Source organism: Toxotes jaculatrix, chromosome 1 (assembly GCF_017976425.1).
Source record: "Toxotes jaculatrix isolate fToxJac2 chromosome 1, fToxJac2.pri, whole genome shotgun sequence".
Taxonomy (NCBI): domain Eukaryota; kingdom Metazoa; phylum Chordata; class Actinopteri; family Toxotidae; genus Toxotes; species Toxotes jaculatrix.
In genome coordinates, this window is record NC_054394.1 from 16,862,458 (window position 1) to 16,879,228 (window position 16,771).

At 39.1% G+C, this 16,771-nt stretch overlaps 3 protein-coding genes across 5 annotated transcripts; 1 reads left to right on the forward strand and 2 right to left on the reverse strand.

Moving 5' to 3' along the window:
- Positions 1–107: 107 nt before the first annotated feature.
- Positions 108–4,237, reverse strand: LOC121183270 (dynein regulatory complex subunit 4-like). The gene is made up of 10 exons (XM_041040278.1): positions 4,147–4,237; positions 3,593–3,790; positions 2,272–2,472; positions 2,082–2,136; positions 1,790–1,992; positions 1,122–1,280; positions 905–985; positions 537–746; positions 350–415; positions 108–254 (listed from the first exon to the last, which is right to left on the reverse strand). The coding sequence occupies exons 1-10, from the start codon at positions 4,159–4,161 to the stop codon at positions 108–110; spliced, it is 1,335 nt and encodes a 444-aa protein (XP_040896212.1). The 5' UTR covers positions 4,162–4,237.
- A 1,279-nt stretch (positions 4,238–5,516) lies between these two features.
- On the reverse strand, positions 5,517–9,755 carry LOC121180207 (transcription factor E2F4-like). Of its 3 annotated transcripts, none has more exons than XM_041035441.1 (10): positions 9,560–9,755; positions 8,950–9,109; positions 8,003–8,112; positions 7,748–7,903; positions 7,579–7,622; positions 6,832–6,896; positions 6,420–6,735; positions 5,993–6,040; positions 5,835–5,879; positions 5,517–5,742 (listed from the first exon to the last, which is right to left on the reverse strand). In XM_041035441.1, exons 2-10 carry the CDS (start codon positions 9,106–9,108, stop codon positions 5,627–5,629), a joined length of 1,059 nt encoding a protein of 352 aa, XP_040891375.1. In that variant the 5' UTR covers position 9,109; positions 9,560–9,755; the 3' UTR covers positions 5,517–5,626. The 3 variants fall into 3 exon arrangements, with proteins under 3 accessions (XP_040891375.1, XP_040891367.1, XP_040891359.1); XM_041035433.1 differs by having other exon boundaries at positions 8,950–9,112; XM_041035425.1 differs by having other exon boundaries at positions 8,950–9,241.
- A 1,197-nt stretch (positions 9,756–10,952) lies between these two features.
- On the forward strand, positions 10,953–16,464 carry si:ch211-122f10.4 (cathepsin A-like). Its single transcript, XM_041034058.1, has 11 exons — positions 10,953–11,234; positions 12,113–12,224; positions 12,310–12,447; positions 12,555–12,713; positions 12,863–12,954; positions 13,555–13,639; positions 13,721–13,873; positions 13,973–14,118; positions 15,000–15,162; positions 15,282–15,371; positions 15,479–16,464. Exons 1-11 carry the CDS (start codon positions 11,065–11,067, stop codon positions 15,560–15,562), a joined length of 1,392 nt encoding a protein of 463 aa, XP_040889992.1. The 5' UTR covers positions 10,953–11,064; the 3' UTR covers positions 15,563–16,464.
- Positions 16,465–16,771: the final 307 nt, after the last annotated feature.

Sequence of the window (16,771 nt, forward strand, 5' to 3'; positions counted from 1 at the left end):
CATTTTTATCATAGTAAACTATGAGAAAAATATCAGATCCTAATTAGATAAGGTGTAAAGAAAGTGAGATTTGCTGTAAATGGTTCAGTCCTTCGATTCACCGCTTCTCATTTTTGGGCAAAGCCAAGATCCAAGTCCGGTCCCAGACTTTTCCCAGCAAGACTGCTTTCAAACGGGTTTGCACAAAGCTCCTCTAATGGGACACCGAGATCCCTTTGCTTTGCTTTGTAAGTCAGCAGCAAATCCTTACGCGCCTGCCAGACACAATTATTTCACATAAGTATGAATATCACTATAAATAGTTTAAACATCCTCACTAGTTAAACAAATGCGTAAATGAACAACTAACCTTGGAAATCTGAGCTTTTTTAAATTGTAAGATCTTTATGGCATTCTTACTGGAGTCCAGTTTTTCCTGTAAGTAAAAACATGTTTTTGTCATGCACAAACACAGCACAACAACATGGATAAAATAAATCTATGATCAAGAACACAAATGACAACAGATGAGGAAAACAAGAGACATACAATAGTACCTCAGTTTTGTTAGTGATCCCACAAAGGGCAGTGTGGTCCATGTTGGAGGCCGAAAGCACAGAGTGGAGCTGAGCCTGTGTCTTCTCCAGGTTGTCTGTCAGGGCTTTCTGTTTCCTTTCCAGAGCAATAATTTTCAGACCTGCTTTATGCTGCACCTTCTGAATATTCTGAGAGTATGTCTGGTATAGCTCGTTCCTTTCCAGCTCCAGCTGTGTGACACGCGCGTACATACACACACACACAAAAACAGGTGCAAAAACATTCACCTAAATAACCACAAATACACACAACATCGCACTCATGTCCAAGGTGTTCATGAATCAAGCTAACATTTGAGCAACACGATGCTGTGCAACTTAACTTTTACCTTGTGGAATTTCTGTTCCAGTGCTTCATATTCCAATTTGAGATCCCTCAGCTCCTTTTCTTTGACCTTTTCACTGGAGACCTGTCATAAGCAGTATCATAAATAAATATATAAATGCCAAGCAAAGAACCAACTAAGGAACTGGTAGAAACAAAAATGTGTGCAAGTTGGGATGTTAAGTTCAATTTTATAAAAAAAAAACAAAAAAACAAAACACAACCTTTTCCATTGCTTTGTATTTCATTTTTTTCTCGTTTTCAGCAATTTCCTCCTTGACTTTCAAGAGAAGCTCAGAGAGACGTTTATTATCCTGCACAACAGGGCTCAGGTCTTTCGCCGTCTTCTCCTGTTTCATCCTCAGTTCTTCAATTTGTACCTGAGAAAAGCCAACAAAACATGCAATGTGAAAAAATATAACCAGATCAAACGTTGTGCAGCAACAATTAGTTAAACAACATAAAATAATTATCAACAATCTTGCATCTATCTATATTTATGTATGTATGTATGTATGTATGTATGTATGTATGTGTATGTATGTATGTATATGTATGTATATGTATACATGTATACATGTATACATGTATGTATCCCAGAGCTGAAGAATCACATCAGGTTACAGCTTCTTAAAGACTTTTTAAGTTTCATGTTATTTTGAATCAGATATCAAAACTGATTATCAGTCAAGATAAGCCATTTAAAGACACCACCTTGGGCTCTGGGAAACTATTATGGATTGTTTTTCACCATTTTATAGACAAAGTAATTTATCAGTTGATTGCAAATATAATCACCAGACTCAACAAGGAAATGCAGGCCTAAACAAATCATCTGAAATTGTGTTGTGTTTATTCTGACACGGATGCAGAATGTGAGCACTCATACCCCCAGTACGATGTTCAAATCCTCATCCTGATGCATGTGATTAACAAGGGCATTAACATCACTGAAAGCTTTGTTGTGGTCTTCTATAAGGCCATTGATGTGGCTGTTCCAGTGATCTTCTCTCTCAATGATTCCATTTTTCCTCATGTTGTCCAACTCTTGTGGAAGCACCTTCATCTTCTTCTCATACCTGGTTGCAATTTCTACAAACAGCAACACAGTTATGACTCCAACTTGGTTTTTGGCAGCACACGGTGTTGAATTCAACTTAAAATTAAATCACTTATATTACCTGTGAGTTGTTTCTCCCACATGTCCCTTGTTTTAATCATTTCTTCATTATGTTTCTGGTGAGATAACAGCCAAACTGGTGTTTGAAGCCTTAATGCTTAATTGTCAAAATATATCAAGGTAAAAAGAAACATTAAAAACACAGATCTCTTAAGTTTAGATACAAAATAGACTTGATGTGCACTACAAACCACTTCAAGCTCCTTGATGAGATTTTCATTGTCGAGCTCCTGCATGTCCACCATGATGGCCCTCATTTCCTTATGAAGCTCAGTTTCTAATTGTTCCTGCTCTTTCTGCACCGCCTCAGCGGAGACTAAGCCATGTGCTTTCAACTCAGAGATTGTGTTCTGGTGTTCACACAGGAGGTGCTTCATCTTCTGCTTATACACCTAGTGGGGACAAAATTCAGTCAAATGTGCAACATAAAATTAATTCAGTCATTTAAGTGGTCAATAGATATACTTTGCTGACCTGTTATCAATACACAGCAAAAAGTACTGTAAGTGTAGCTATCACTAGGCCCTGCAGTGGGTATCAGGCTGTGCTGTCACAAATTGACTGGACCCCAGGACAGGCAACAGCATTCTGTAGCTGTGACACAATGTACTTTTAAACTGCCTCTTTTCTGCTCCCACCCAAGCAAACAGCAGATGACACCTTCTCAGAGTGTCGCTGAGATTTTACATTTCACCTGAGAAAAGCTAATGCAAGGATCAGTATATCTTCATAATGCCTACTTCTTACGAAAATAACTCAAAACAGTCTCCTTTTAAGTGGATCACAATATATTTGTGACATTATCTGTAAACCTTTGACAAGGAAAGAGGTAGAGGGAGTGGAAATTTCTCCTCAATTTGCAGAGAAGCCTGTGATCCTGATCTGAGAGAGCAAAAAAATGCCCAAAATGATTTCTCTGATTTTTGGGATATTCACTATTTCACTGTTCCATCATACCTGGGTAATTTTTCAGGAAATTTTTCATCACACCTACATTTACAGTATGTATTGTGAGCTTTAACTTACAACATAAATATTGTGATTCCCATTTTTCTGTAACAACTTGTGATTAAAAACATAAACAAAACAGTGGAATGGATTGCTTCATTCCATTATTTATACTTTAATGGTTTTATGTTAGTCTAGGTATTCAAAAATATGTAAAAGCGATTTATTTTATTATTTATGTGATTTGTGACATATGGAGTGCTAATAAATAATAAATGTTGTTCGATCATATGATTTTTTCCTGATTTTTAAAGAAGACAACCTGCACAAGCCACTAAAGAAATAAAAGTTGTACAAGGGACTTACGCTGGTTGAGTTCTCCAAATTCAGAAAGCAAAGGTTGCATCTATTGACTGTAAATGAAGAGCCCTTCAAATGGAACAGCCTTCTTACCTGTTCCAACATATTCTGGATTCAATTTCACACTTGGTGAAATCCAGCCCCTGAATCTGGGTGCAGTCTGACTGTGTAGCTAGAGCATATCTATCTATGTAGTACCCTTACCTTGACTTCTACTTGATGGCGCCTCTCATCATCTTCTATGTCCCTGTCTAGGTTTTTCTGTTCAGCCTTGACCTCCTCCAGTTGTCTGTCTGTGGTCTCCCAGAAGGTGCGGATTCTGTCCCTCTCCAGCTGAAAGTAGTTTCTCTCCTCCCTCTCTCTATCCAGCTCTTCTCGAAGGCGCACGATGTGCTCCTCAAGCTGAAATATAGAGAAACATATTTTAATGTGGCCATATCTGAGTGTCCAAAAGTTATTTTACTATGACAACCAAATACTGTAGCTTATCGCCTCATTTTTATCCTAAAAGGGCACTCCACCCATTGTACATCTAAAAAGTTAAGTTACTGTTCAGAGGGAATGTTTTTACAGGCTACTCAGCTGGTAAAAAAACATTATAGAAAAGTCAGGATATCTTCTCATCTACACAGATTCTGAGTGAGTCCCTCTTTTAAAGTACTGATCACTTTGAACATGAAATTGTTCTTTCCTCCTTATGTTAAACATCAAAGCATCACTCCAAACATTTAAACGCACATTGACACCCCAGCTCTGACCTGCTCCTTGGACATCTCCTCTTTGGTAAGGCCATCTATCAGCGTGGGCGTCCGTACCTTTGCAGGCTTTTTACTTGCTCCTTTGTTTTTGGGAGGCTGGGCGGGAGTCAAAATAATAGAAGAAGGTTAAAATAGCTTAGCGAAGTAGCTATCCCAACACACCTACTGAGCGTTAGCTGCTGTAGCTAGCCCACTATGAAGCTGTAATTAATTCATGCTAATAACGTTTTGCTCACCATCGTATATAGAGCCAAAAAACGGAGAGACGGGCGATGTTTCGATCGTTTTGATGAGCTGGTGCAGCAGATACAACTTCAACGAGTCCTCTTGAATGTCAAGCGTTTCAACACTTCATTTTTCAAACGCGTGTGAACGGCCAAATGTGTTGCTGCTGGTTGCCACAAGCAACGCATGTCGCCATCGGTTGCATAGCAACGTATGTGTCGGTGGAAAGTAACTAAGTACTTTTAGTATTGTGTTTAAGAACTGGTATTAAGTTCACTTGTATAGTTATATTTTATCTTATACTTCCCCTCCCCTATATTTCGGGCAAACTAGTTACTTTTAATAGTTACTTTTCAGATTGATATGTGAGATTTCACATCTAATGTTACACAACATGAAACACAATGATTTAAAGGCACCGTTAAGGCTGAATAATGTGAACAGAATTCGCCCCAAAATATATACAGAGATTGAAATTTAAAAAAAAAAAAAAAAAAAAAGTTTATTTAATTTCGTTCTCAAAATCTGTAAAACCTATTCAGTTTTTCTATGGGAGCTTTCCTGATTTCATCTCTGATTTTTATCTCCTGGAACAGCAGCAAACCCAACACTACAAAATTTACATGTACGGAATGATGTCTAAATATTATTTTGCACTATTTCTCCTTAGTCGGATCCCTCATGCATTCACACCCACACTGCGCTGTTTAATATGTACATGTATATCTCTGCTACACCTCCAAACAGGCAAACATTTCCTGACATAAAGGTCAACAGTTTCAGACATACTCATCTCATAGATATACTGTATGTACAAGAAGTTTCATAGCTAGTTTTTTATATATACTAGTCAAATTCTTGGCAACTGGTAGTAAAAACATGTTTGGTATTTTTATCATACTCGGGTCATGATAACACAGCAAGGCTGAAGAAAATATTCAAGTAAGGGAACATAACTTAAATTTATGTGTACTGTAATCCAATCCATTGAATCAAGTCCTAAATAGAGTAAAACTTTATTATCCCTGATGAAGGAGCTGTCAAAGAGCTCTTGATTTAACTCTGAGGTTGCAGTTTGTGGTGATGTGTTGGACTGTTGTATTGCAATTGTATACAGTATGAATGGGGTGCACACAATATTTGAAATCACTTGTTTATTATTTGTTTAAATCAAATAACTATTTAAAAACAGGCTGCTATGTACATATCCAGAGAAAAATCTTTACATTTGAAGTCTTAACACAAGAGTTCATGGTCAAACATTGAACGCCGGTGTGTCAAACAGGTCACACAGGCCTTCACTTTCATCCAGATTATAGATGTATTCATTTTCAGATGGTGGTGGCGATAGACGGAGGAGTGGAGAAAAAACTGAGAAGCAGAGGTATGCATGTCATTAATAGAAATATACTACAAATAACAATTTATGATCGATATGAAGTCAGAAACTAACATGGACTTACCTTTAGAGGTCATAAGCTTTGTGATTAGATCTGCATTCATTATTTCTACAGAAACAAGGGAAAAAAAACTTAATCATTTACCAGTATACAGTCAAATTAAATTACTTTAAAGAGTTAATGACCATAATTCAGAGACACATCAACAACAAGGTCACTACCTTTGGATGGGTCTAGCAGATCCTTCAGTTCCTTTGATAAATCTGGAACTAGAAACGAGATTTTAAAAAGTTAATGTAAAAGTCCTTCACACTAAAAAAATATGCATGAGACATGAGGACATTATGAGCAAGTTTTTTAATTTATGGTAGTAAATTCTACGCACACATTTTCTACTGTCCAATTAAATGATTCTGGTCAAAGTCAACAGCAGTTCCTTGCCTTTATCAAAAGAAATTAAGTCAAAAAGTGTGGTGTCGCTTTGTTCGTGCCCCTGAAGTTGAAGGCAAACTCACATTTTCTCTGATCTAAACTTTGGATCATATGACATGGGGTCGCTTTCAAGCTGAAATGGAAAGTTAGGTTTCTCTTTCAGAGGCCTATCAACATAGAACACACCTCAGAAACTGCACAAACTAAAATACTCACATTTAGGTGCATCAGTTCTCTTAGGCTCAGTGTTTATAAACGACGATGCTCGAAGAGGCTGAGTGTCCTCCATGGCCGTCTGTTTTGATTTAGAGCAATGTTTGGTATCAGCTGAAGCCTGACAAGGCACAGTACTGCTCTCCATCTCATCTGAAGTGGACATGGCTAACTTGGCGTTCCGTAAAATTTCTTCAGGCGGTGGGACTGGCAGTACAACAGGAACAGAGCTGGCAGAGTGTTTGTTAAGAAGTAGAACATCTATGGGTCCACTGACGCTTTTCAGATGGATCTGGTACTTTGCTGGGCTGTTCTGGACCTGAAGGAAGATGTATGTGCACACTAAGTCATCCCATCTGAATTAAAAGCAGCAAAAAGAAAACAGTACAGTAGGTTCCAGTGATGCAGGACTTACAGCTTTGGGAATGGGAACATCTAACTGTGTGCCAGATGGTGCTCGTACTGCCAAGAGTGTGTGGCCTGAAAAGACGTGAAACATTGAAAAGTCAAAGGACTTAATTTTCAACAATAATTTTCTTTGGCCTTTATATATTTGTGTCAGCCGTTTTGGTGATGCAAGCACCATCATGATTTTACACACCAGTGTTTGTACACTGGTGTGTGAAAGTGATGACACTCAATTGCCAAAGTATCATCTGATCCTGAGCTGCTATCTATTCTAATAAAGCTTAAAAGTCTCATGTAACACAACTCTCCATACTGCACCTTTTGTGACTGGTACAGAAATTTAGTAAGGGAAATCAATGAGACATAAAAAGTTTAAACTTGAATTTACCTCATATGTAGACTTTATGAGAAGTGACTAATGTCACAGTTGTTTTACAAGCTGTTTTACGCTGTTGGTTTTTAATCTTGAATCTCTCAGATTTCCTACAGAAACATCAATTAGTGCAACTCAACTGCAGCAGATATGAGGGAGGAAGAAATGTGCCACAGAGATTTTTGCTTCTATAGTCCTCAAAAAGCAAGTCCAGGATGTGTATTTCACTCTAAGGAATAAAATGTATCCACAATAAAAAAGCGGATAGAACTGGCTTTGGCTCACTGTCTATCTTTTTCAAAGATATGTTGACAAAGAAATGTACACAAGAGTAATCGATAAGAGTCATTGCTAAATGACAAGAGAGTGAATATACTTTACCGCTGAAGCAATTGCAGATATCTTCATGATCCACATAGGTCAGAGTTGATCTGAGTTAAGGTTCAACTTCTATATTATAGAAATACAAATTGAAGTACACAGAATAGAATACAAATGACAAATGTTGGAAATCAATGTGTTCAAGTTTAAAGAGGCATAAAAAGGATATTTGCTGCAGTCTTCTGTTGTGTTCCTGATGCTTTGTTCCACCCAGAGTCTCTGCTGGTCCAACATTAATTCTTTCTGCTCCAAGTCCTCCACCTCAGACTTTAACTGTGTCAGTCTCTTTGTTAATTCGCAAGCATTTTCTCCTGGCATTGTGCCTCTTATTTAGGAAAAAAACATATGTATTATATTTTGCACTACACTCTTAATACACACACACACTTTCCCAAATGCACATAAAGGAGGGTTAAAAACTTACATCCACTTTACAGTGCTCTTGGATATTTTCACAATCAGACCGATGCCCTCCAGCACATTCGTGATGTCGTAGATTCGCCGCTTCTGTCCGACAGCCAGGACCCTCACGGCCTGAAAGAACGCCAAAAAATCCTTATCCCCCACAGCCTCCTCAGCCTCGTCCTCAGAGAATTTTTGTTTCACAGATGTTCTCACAGTCTACGATCTGAGTGTCTCAGGGGATCACTTACAGTGGCTACTAAAAACCAAAACCCACTTTCAAAAAAAAAAAAAAAAAGAAAAAACATTTAAGCACTTAAACTGTACATAATCTTTGTTGTTTGTTAAGAGGGATGCACTTACCATTTTGACAACCTCAAAACAACACCATTAAGGTTGACTGAACTTATCATAGTCGCTTCACTCAATAGCTTTTGCTAAATGAATCAACTGGAGAGTAATTTTTGAGTTTTTTAATGAAATGTAACATGAATCAAAAACCTGAGCACTTTAGTGTCTAAGAGAGCTTAATCTTTATTAAATTCTCTTTCATTTGATTAAAGGATTAAGACACATAATGGTAACAACTAACAGCCACCCATTTTTGACAGATTTGAAAAAAAAAACTATCGACTGGATTGATCATCAAGCAAGAAAGAATATCTGACATTTTTGATTGAAAAATGATGATGAAAAATGAAATGGTCTTTAAACAATTATCGATTCATTTTCTGTCGGTCAACTAATTGTTGCAGCTTTGATGATTTTTAAGGTAACAGTCATCCATTTGTTATGCTAGTTTAAGTGTGCTATCCAAGTCCAGGTGAAGAGCCCTACTGTCACTTATCTGACATTACAGAGATTTAGATTAATTTGAAAAAGAAAGCTTTGACCAAACATGACAGAAGATCTCCAGTGAAGGGATCAGCGTTTGTTCTGTTGTGTGCTTGACTTTCCCAGTTAACTTACTTCTTTGAGATCCAGCTGTCCTCCTTCAGCTTCTTGTAGTAACTTGACAAACCTGGTGGCCATAACATGAAGACTTCGCAGACTCCTCTGGTTCTTTGGGTTCTGGTCTGGCAAGGCGGTCTCTCCACCTGGACTGTGTGGGCTCCACTCTGGATCCATGCTGCTGCACAGGGAAGGGAAACAACTAAACCCGGGAGCCTCCCTACTCCCTGTTGTTTGAATCAGCTGCGTCGGGCCCGCCTCACACAACCGGAAAAGAAATTCTTTCGAAATAAAATGTCATCAGAGTTTCCTGAAAGAGATGGAGAGATTTTGTAGTTATGTGGATCTGAACACATATTGTGTAATTAAACCGTTTAAGACAACAATACTGTCAAGCAATTTTCTTCTGTACTTAAACCGTTCGTTAGCTCTCACTAGGTCAGCTTTACTATGAAAAGCTTGGACTGGAAACAACATTTCTTCTAACTAGTCACTCGTGAACAGCAAACGTTTATACCAAGTGTTTCATTCCTTTTAAGTTGTTTTAAGACCGCTGATACGCGTACCTAATCAGGTTGTCTAAATAACTTCAGTGACGAACGTGAAAATTCCAAACAACTGTTTTTACCTTGGTCGTTGTCGGTAACAGCGGCACAGAGTTGCTAGGGAGGCTGAGCTAACGCTAGCAGTCCTACCGGCGACAGCACACAGTAGTTTAATTTGTGGTACAAGTTTTAGCGTACAGCTACTGTTTAATTCCAACCCAAAGTAAATGTTTTCCACACTGTGCTAACTCTATAGATACTCCACCCCCCACTGTTGTGGAGTTGGGCGCGTATTTTTTTCCGGTAGCCGTATATACTTGCCTTCACAATAAAAGTCCACACGTTCGACTGATCACAATAAAATCCTCTTACTAAAACAATACTTTTTTTATGGCTTCCTGGAGGATTTATTATATATGTGTATTCCAACAACAATAAGTCTAGGCCAGTAACACACAGAACACTGATATTGTGTTATTTTCGACCAGTTATGTGTCTCCTGTAGCCAGTGGCGGTTTTAGGCACGGGCGAACCGGACAGCCGCCCGGGTCGGCATCATATGGGGGGCGGCACAAGCATGTGAAAAGAAAATCATCTGCGCTGCAAAGCTGTTTTCTATTATCTATCATATTACTGTGTGGGGAAATCTCCCAGCATGCACCACCAGCACATGCATTTAGAAAGGGCACCCTGACTCAGGGTGGTGGTTAGGTTGGAAGAGTGTGGGAGTCGTCCCTAGTGACGGTTCTCTAACACTTGAGGCTTTGACACATTCGCGGTAGCTCATGAGGCAGTTGTATTGAACCACTGTACCAATGTGTGGTTTGAAGCACTTGAGTGATGTTCGAAGCAGGGTTGTACAGTAATGTCCAGGAGGCCACCATGCCCCCTGGGTCATGGTGCTGCTCTGTACAGTAATGTCCAAGAGGCCACCATGCCCCCTGGTGCATGGCCACTGTGTTCTTCTTTTTAAATGAGAAGAAATCACCAAATCACCAGCATACATACATAAAAACCCCTTTTTCTGTATTTTCTGCAAAAAAAAAAGAAAAAAGAAAGAAGAAAGAAGAAAAAAATACCAAGGATATGAGTAATTCAACTCCATCTAGCTACTTCAGTTTCAGGGTCCTGGTATTATTTGTGTTGGCTCACTGTGACACTGTAATGACTTACGGGGATGTTACAACAGCTGTGTTTACTTTAAAAATCAACAATATAAATACATTTCTCCCAATACATTTACATACAACTATATATCTTTCATGTCTCATTAACCTATATGTTAACCTCACTGGCTTTGTCACTAATTTTGCGTTAAAAGCCTCTTATGATTAGTTTTTAGTTTTAGTATTGACGGTGTAATAACTGCAAAACCCCGCTTCAAGCACTCCACACCGGCTTCTGAAATGTTGTTGTTCAGAACTTCCGGGTAGAGTCAGGCGCTGGTCACGTGGCTCTCAGGGGAAGTCATATGATGCACCTTGTCGTTTTTGTTCATGCGGAGCTGCAGTGGAGGAGGTCAGAGGAAGTAAGCGCTAAAAATCAGACTCGTCTTATCTCTTTTGTTAGAAGCGAGTGAGTTTCGGCGATGTTCGCCGGAGGTTTGCTGGTGTGTTTGCTGGCCGTGTTGCAGCTCGGCTCCCGGGCTCAGTACGCTCCAGATGAGGTGACCAACCTCCCAGGTATGACGTTCAAACCCAACTATCGACAGTGGTCTGGGTACCTCCAGGCTCGGCCGGGGAAGTTTCTCCATTACTGGTAAGAAACTGTGATGGAGGAAGCATTCGGTTCTTTTACTTGAGTGAAAGTATCAATACAACAGTACAAAAACCTGCTACAGTAAAAGTACAGAAGTATTGTGATCAAAAGTATTTGTACTTAAAGTATAAAAAGTTCTGCAGTATCGTACTGTATCATAATTTATGTTTATGTTTATTATGTTTATTATTTATTACTTTACATACAGTTAGCTAGTTTAGTCGTATGGTTCTGAGGGGTCGTGAGGTGATAGATGGGTCAGGAAAGAAGAAAAGACAGTTTCTCAAAATTGTACTTAAGTACACCACTTGAGTTAATGTACTTACTTTCTACTACTGGATAAAGAAAAAATTATAACCGCCTTGTTTGTGGGGAAGGGCTGGGCGGGCTTTCTGCAGCTTCTCAACCTGCCTCACCTTGCTCTATCAGTTTGCCATCAGTTTTGCATGTAGTAAGATGTTCATTCCTTGGATGTCAACCATGACAGTGAAACAACATGGAGGCACACAGGCAATGCACACTGGGATTTGATTTTCTGTTTGTCAAAAAGTTAACCAAATCGGGTTCTTGTAGCCTAATGACACTATCCCTGTTTTAGTTTTAAATAAGGCTTATGTTGGTTCCTCTGTTTGGATTTTTGATGTGGTACAGCAGGTGTACAAGTTTGTGTGTCCTTTCAGTGTGCATGTCTGCAGAAGTTTGGACAAGCCCGGGCAAATTCCAAGTTCCACTGCTACTTTTTATGTCATGCACTTAAAAAAAAATAATCATAAAAAAGTAATTGTTGCATGTGCAAAAGTCAGTGCTTAATGAACTCAAAGGTTTGCATTCAACTGTATCATACAGGAGTTTCTAACCCTGGCTCTGATCTGCTACAGGTTTGTGACCTCTCAGAGGGACCCAGCCAAAGACCCTCTGGTGCTGTGGCTGAACGGAGGCCCAGGCTGCAGCTCGCTGGATGGATTCCTGTCGGAGAACGGACCATTTCATGTGAGCATGCTCACTGTGTGCATAACTATACCTGTGTGCTGAATTAAACTGACTCTGAATAGGCACTGTTGGCTTTCCTTTACAGGTGAATGATAACGGGGCCACTCTGTATGAGAACGCATTCAGCTGGAACAAGATTGCCAACATGCTGTATCTAGAATCTCCTGCAGGAGTGGGATATTCCTACTCTGATGACCACAAATATGCAACCGATGATGACCAGGTGAGTTCAGTCTGTTGAATGAGTAATAATAGATTTTACAAAACAAAGCTAAGAAACAGCCAGAGACCATAGTGGAGAAGAAACCATGTCATATGTTCTTCTCTTAGGTAGCTGAGGACAATTATAAGGCCTTACAGAGTTTCTTCACCAAGTTCCCAAATTTCACTAAAAATGAATTCTTCATCTTTGGAGAAAGTTATGGTGGAATTTATGCACCGACCCTCAGCCTGCGCGTGGCTACAGGAACTGCCAAAATCAACTTCCAGGTGAGGTGCTTCATATATTTTGCTCACTAGCACCACCAGCTGCTCACTTTCAGTATCAGAATACAGTTTCATGGTGAAAGTGATGTTATTCTGCCCCTCAGAGGCACTAAGTAACTAAAACACCCTAAAATTTATTCTCTTGTTTTCAGGGCTTTGCAGTGGGAAACGGTCTCAGCAGCTTCGCTCTCAATGACCAAAGTTTGATCTACTTTGGTTACTATCACGGCCTCTTTGGAGAAGAGTAAGTGGTATTTTGTAAAGGAAGCTTGTTTGTTTTTACTATGAGGGAAAAGCCATATAATGCAAGTGTGTTCTCCTCCACATAATATGCATGTAACTTCAAATAAAAAAATTGTGGCCGTGCGTGCTGCATTAAAAATGGCCCTCTGCTTATGTCAGTGGAACTGGGGGACAAGCATGTGGTTTCTGAGGGCAATTGTCAAGTCACAAGTTATATCTTGCATGTGTGACTTTTTACTGTAACATGCAATAGCTACAGTTCTACAGAATACAGCTTGTTCATTCATTCTTCTCTTCATAGGAACAGAAGAGTAGTTTGTATATAAGATAGTATGTAAGATAGAAAATAGTACATAGAGTAGATTTAGTTTGTGGTATGGTATTGGGACACACTGCTTTTCTTCTCTAAATGTCAGAAAGCCAAATTAAAAACATCAAAATGTACCTTAGGGGTTGTTACTCTAAAGCAGATGGAGTGTCTTATTTTAATGTTTTTGGATCAATATAGAGGTATGACAGAATTAATGACATCAAGCCAAGATGTAAGTTACACTCTGGTCCATGCAGAGATTGTCATTTTAATGCTATGTTTTCTGTGCAGCTTGTGGCGTGATCTGAACATAAATTGCTGTGAGGAAAGGATCTGTAACTTTTACAACTCCAGTTCAAAGACCTGCCAGGTGTCGGTATGTGTGCACTATTTATAGAAGTATTCAGCTGTGACTTTTCGGTGCTACAAATTTTACTTTGTCCTTGTCTCCCTTCAGGTGGATATCGCATTTGGTATTGTGTATAATAGCGGACTTAATGAGTATGCCCTCTACTTGGATTGTGAGGGTCGCAGAAGTTTCCACAGAGGCTATGAGAGGACCATGACTCATCTGTTTAAGAACTACAGGAAACATCCACACACCCACAAAGTGAGCGTTTCCCCTGTGTGAACAAATGCCACCTGGCCTGAAGCACCTGTTCTTCAAATACTTCTTGTTTTAATGATAACCATCTTTTTTAATGTTAAGTTTTTAGATAAAGTGAACCACTCCGTGTCTGTGGGTGAAGTGCCTCCCTGCATCAACAGTACGGCTCAGATGAACTGGCTGAACAGGGGTGATGTGAGGAAAGCTTTACACATTCCAGATACACTGCCACCATGGGACATCTGCAGGTATGTTACAGTGAAATAATGAATGTCATAATTTGGTTATGATGTCACTGATCAGTATGCCACATCCCTCCAGTCCTTCAGTGTGTCACTAATAATATTACAGGGAGCTGTGATTCCACTCTCACCCTACCACCCAAAGACAAATCCAGATCACTTTTTTACTCTGGTGCTATCGTCAGTTCATTGTTTTGACTTACAGATTGAATATAGCCCACATAAAACAACAAAAAATACAAAATATGATACAACTTCAACTGCATTTATCAGCCTATATAGAAAATAAACCATGTCACCTCAAAATTTCCCAAGAAAGGGATGTTTACAACTGCTAAAACATGCATCTGAGAATAGAAACATTTTGATGAAATTAACACATATAAGGATAAGCAGCATCTCACCTGGCAGATCGGCTGTCTGTCTCTGATAGTTTGGCTTGCATCAAACACAAACCTGTTACGTTTAACGACAGAGTTATTAAAGAGTGACATTTGAATTTGGCTTGTGAGAAAATCTGAAACAGTGCACACAAAGAGGGCGGTGTTACCTGGGAAGACGAAGATAAAACAGTCACCTCAAAATTTCCCAAGAAAGGGATGTTTACAGCTGCTAAAAACATGCAAAACAACAAAAAAAAAGTGTTACTTCCATTTTTAACAACAATTAAATGAGAAATGTACGTTCATCCACACAAGTCTTCAACAGGTGATGCTTTCAGTGCAAAAAGAAAAATACTAACGATTGTAAACCGTATTTGGATTCTAACACATTAAAGTTTTTAACCTGTTACATTCTTGTCACCTGGAACTGTCGTGTGTGTGTGTACACGCAGTTTGGAGGTCAGCTGCATGCTTATTATATCGATATCGAATTCTTCATTGCAGTGACGATGTGGGAGAGCATTACACCACCCGGTATGAAACAGTAAAGGACGTGTATTTGAAGCTGCTCTCTCTGGGCCTGCGGGCGCTCGTCTACAATGGAGACACCGACATGGCCTGTAACTTCCTGGGAGACCAGTGGTTTGTGGAGGGTCTTGGCCTGGAGGTAGGAACTTTAATTTAAGGAAGGATTATAAAAAAGGTTTATATATTTATGAGGGTTTTTTCTCTACCCAAACTACAACCAGATATACTGCCTAATTCTACCCTAATTAATGTTCTCAGGCAACCACTAACTATCAGAGCTGGATTCATGAAGACCAGGTTGCTGGTTTCTACCAACAGTTTGGAAACATAACTTTCCTGACAGTCAAGGTAACCACCAGCTTGTTTTTTAGTGTCTGTCACAGAAGCACAGCTATCCTGTTTTAGGTTGGCGATGTGGTGCCGTTATTGTGAAATATCACTGTCCTGTGTTTCAGGGTGCCGGTCACATGGTTCCTCAGTGGGCTCCAGGTCCAGCTTTCCACATGTTCCAGTCTTTCATAACAAATGGTTATTACTGAGCCACGATGGGGACTGCTGTATATACATACACCTGCACTCATCACTTGTTAGATGGTACATTTTTCTCAGGGAAGATCCGTTGAGAGGGAAAAGGACTGTTAGGGAATGTATTCTTATCATTTTAATGATCGTTGCTGTACTTGCAGTGCAGTGTGTTCAGTTTTTGGACACTGACACTTTCAGTGTTGACTCTCCTCTGCCTCACAGTTGATTTCAAATGTAACAATTCAAGTGACAACTTTAAGCTTATATCTGACAAACAAACCTGAGTAAAATAATTATGTTTGGTTGTAAATCTTTTTTTTTTTTTTTTACTTCAGTCTTTAGCAGAAGTGAAACACTTGCTAAGTAGGACTGATGTTAACCCAATTCACCCAATAGCAAAGAGAAAACCTTGCTTAAAAAACAGCCCATTTACATAACTGTTTCACTGCAAATCCAGTGTGGTGAATACAGAGCCAAAACAGAACGTGCTTGTCCAGAAACACAACACTGCACTTAACATGATAAAATGAAGCTAGTATCAGTATATTTTAGTATCATTTTTCAAATCAAGGATAGTTTCAAGTAAATGAAGTGATACAAAGTGATTGCTCTGAACTCAACAATGTTCAAACTGTCTTGACAAAAACTGCAACTTCATTCCTCACTTGTCTTTTTATTAAATGTTTTGTTGAACTGCCACTGACACATGGATTGTCAGATTTATTCACATGCCTTGATTGTAGTTAATTGATTGGAGTCTCCTAGGTAGGTTCTTAAAACAATTTCATTAAAACTTCCCAATGAACGTCATTAGAAAAAGGTGCACATCCTTCCAGCCTGCAAACACTACATCATTGATCACAAAGGCAGGTTTCGTCCACTCGTCTGCAGAACCAAAAGAGTAAGAAAACAATTTGTATTCCAAGAATGACTGAAAGAAATTGTTATAAAATAAAAACAGTGTGATGCTCAGTAGTTATTTACTGGTCCCACGCATCATTAATGTTTTGGCTGCAGCTTCTTCTTTCCCTTTCTCTAAATTATATATTGTTGTATCTAGTCCACCAATGTGACTAATACAACATAACTGTGTTTCAGCAAAAGAAATTCCCTTTTATCATTTCTGTCACTCTAATCCAAAAGTAAAACACCTTATTGCTGTGTCTCATAAAACCTGGATAAACTATAAAAACAAAGGGCTGCCAGTCCTTGAATTATGGATC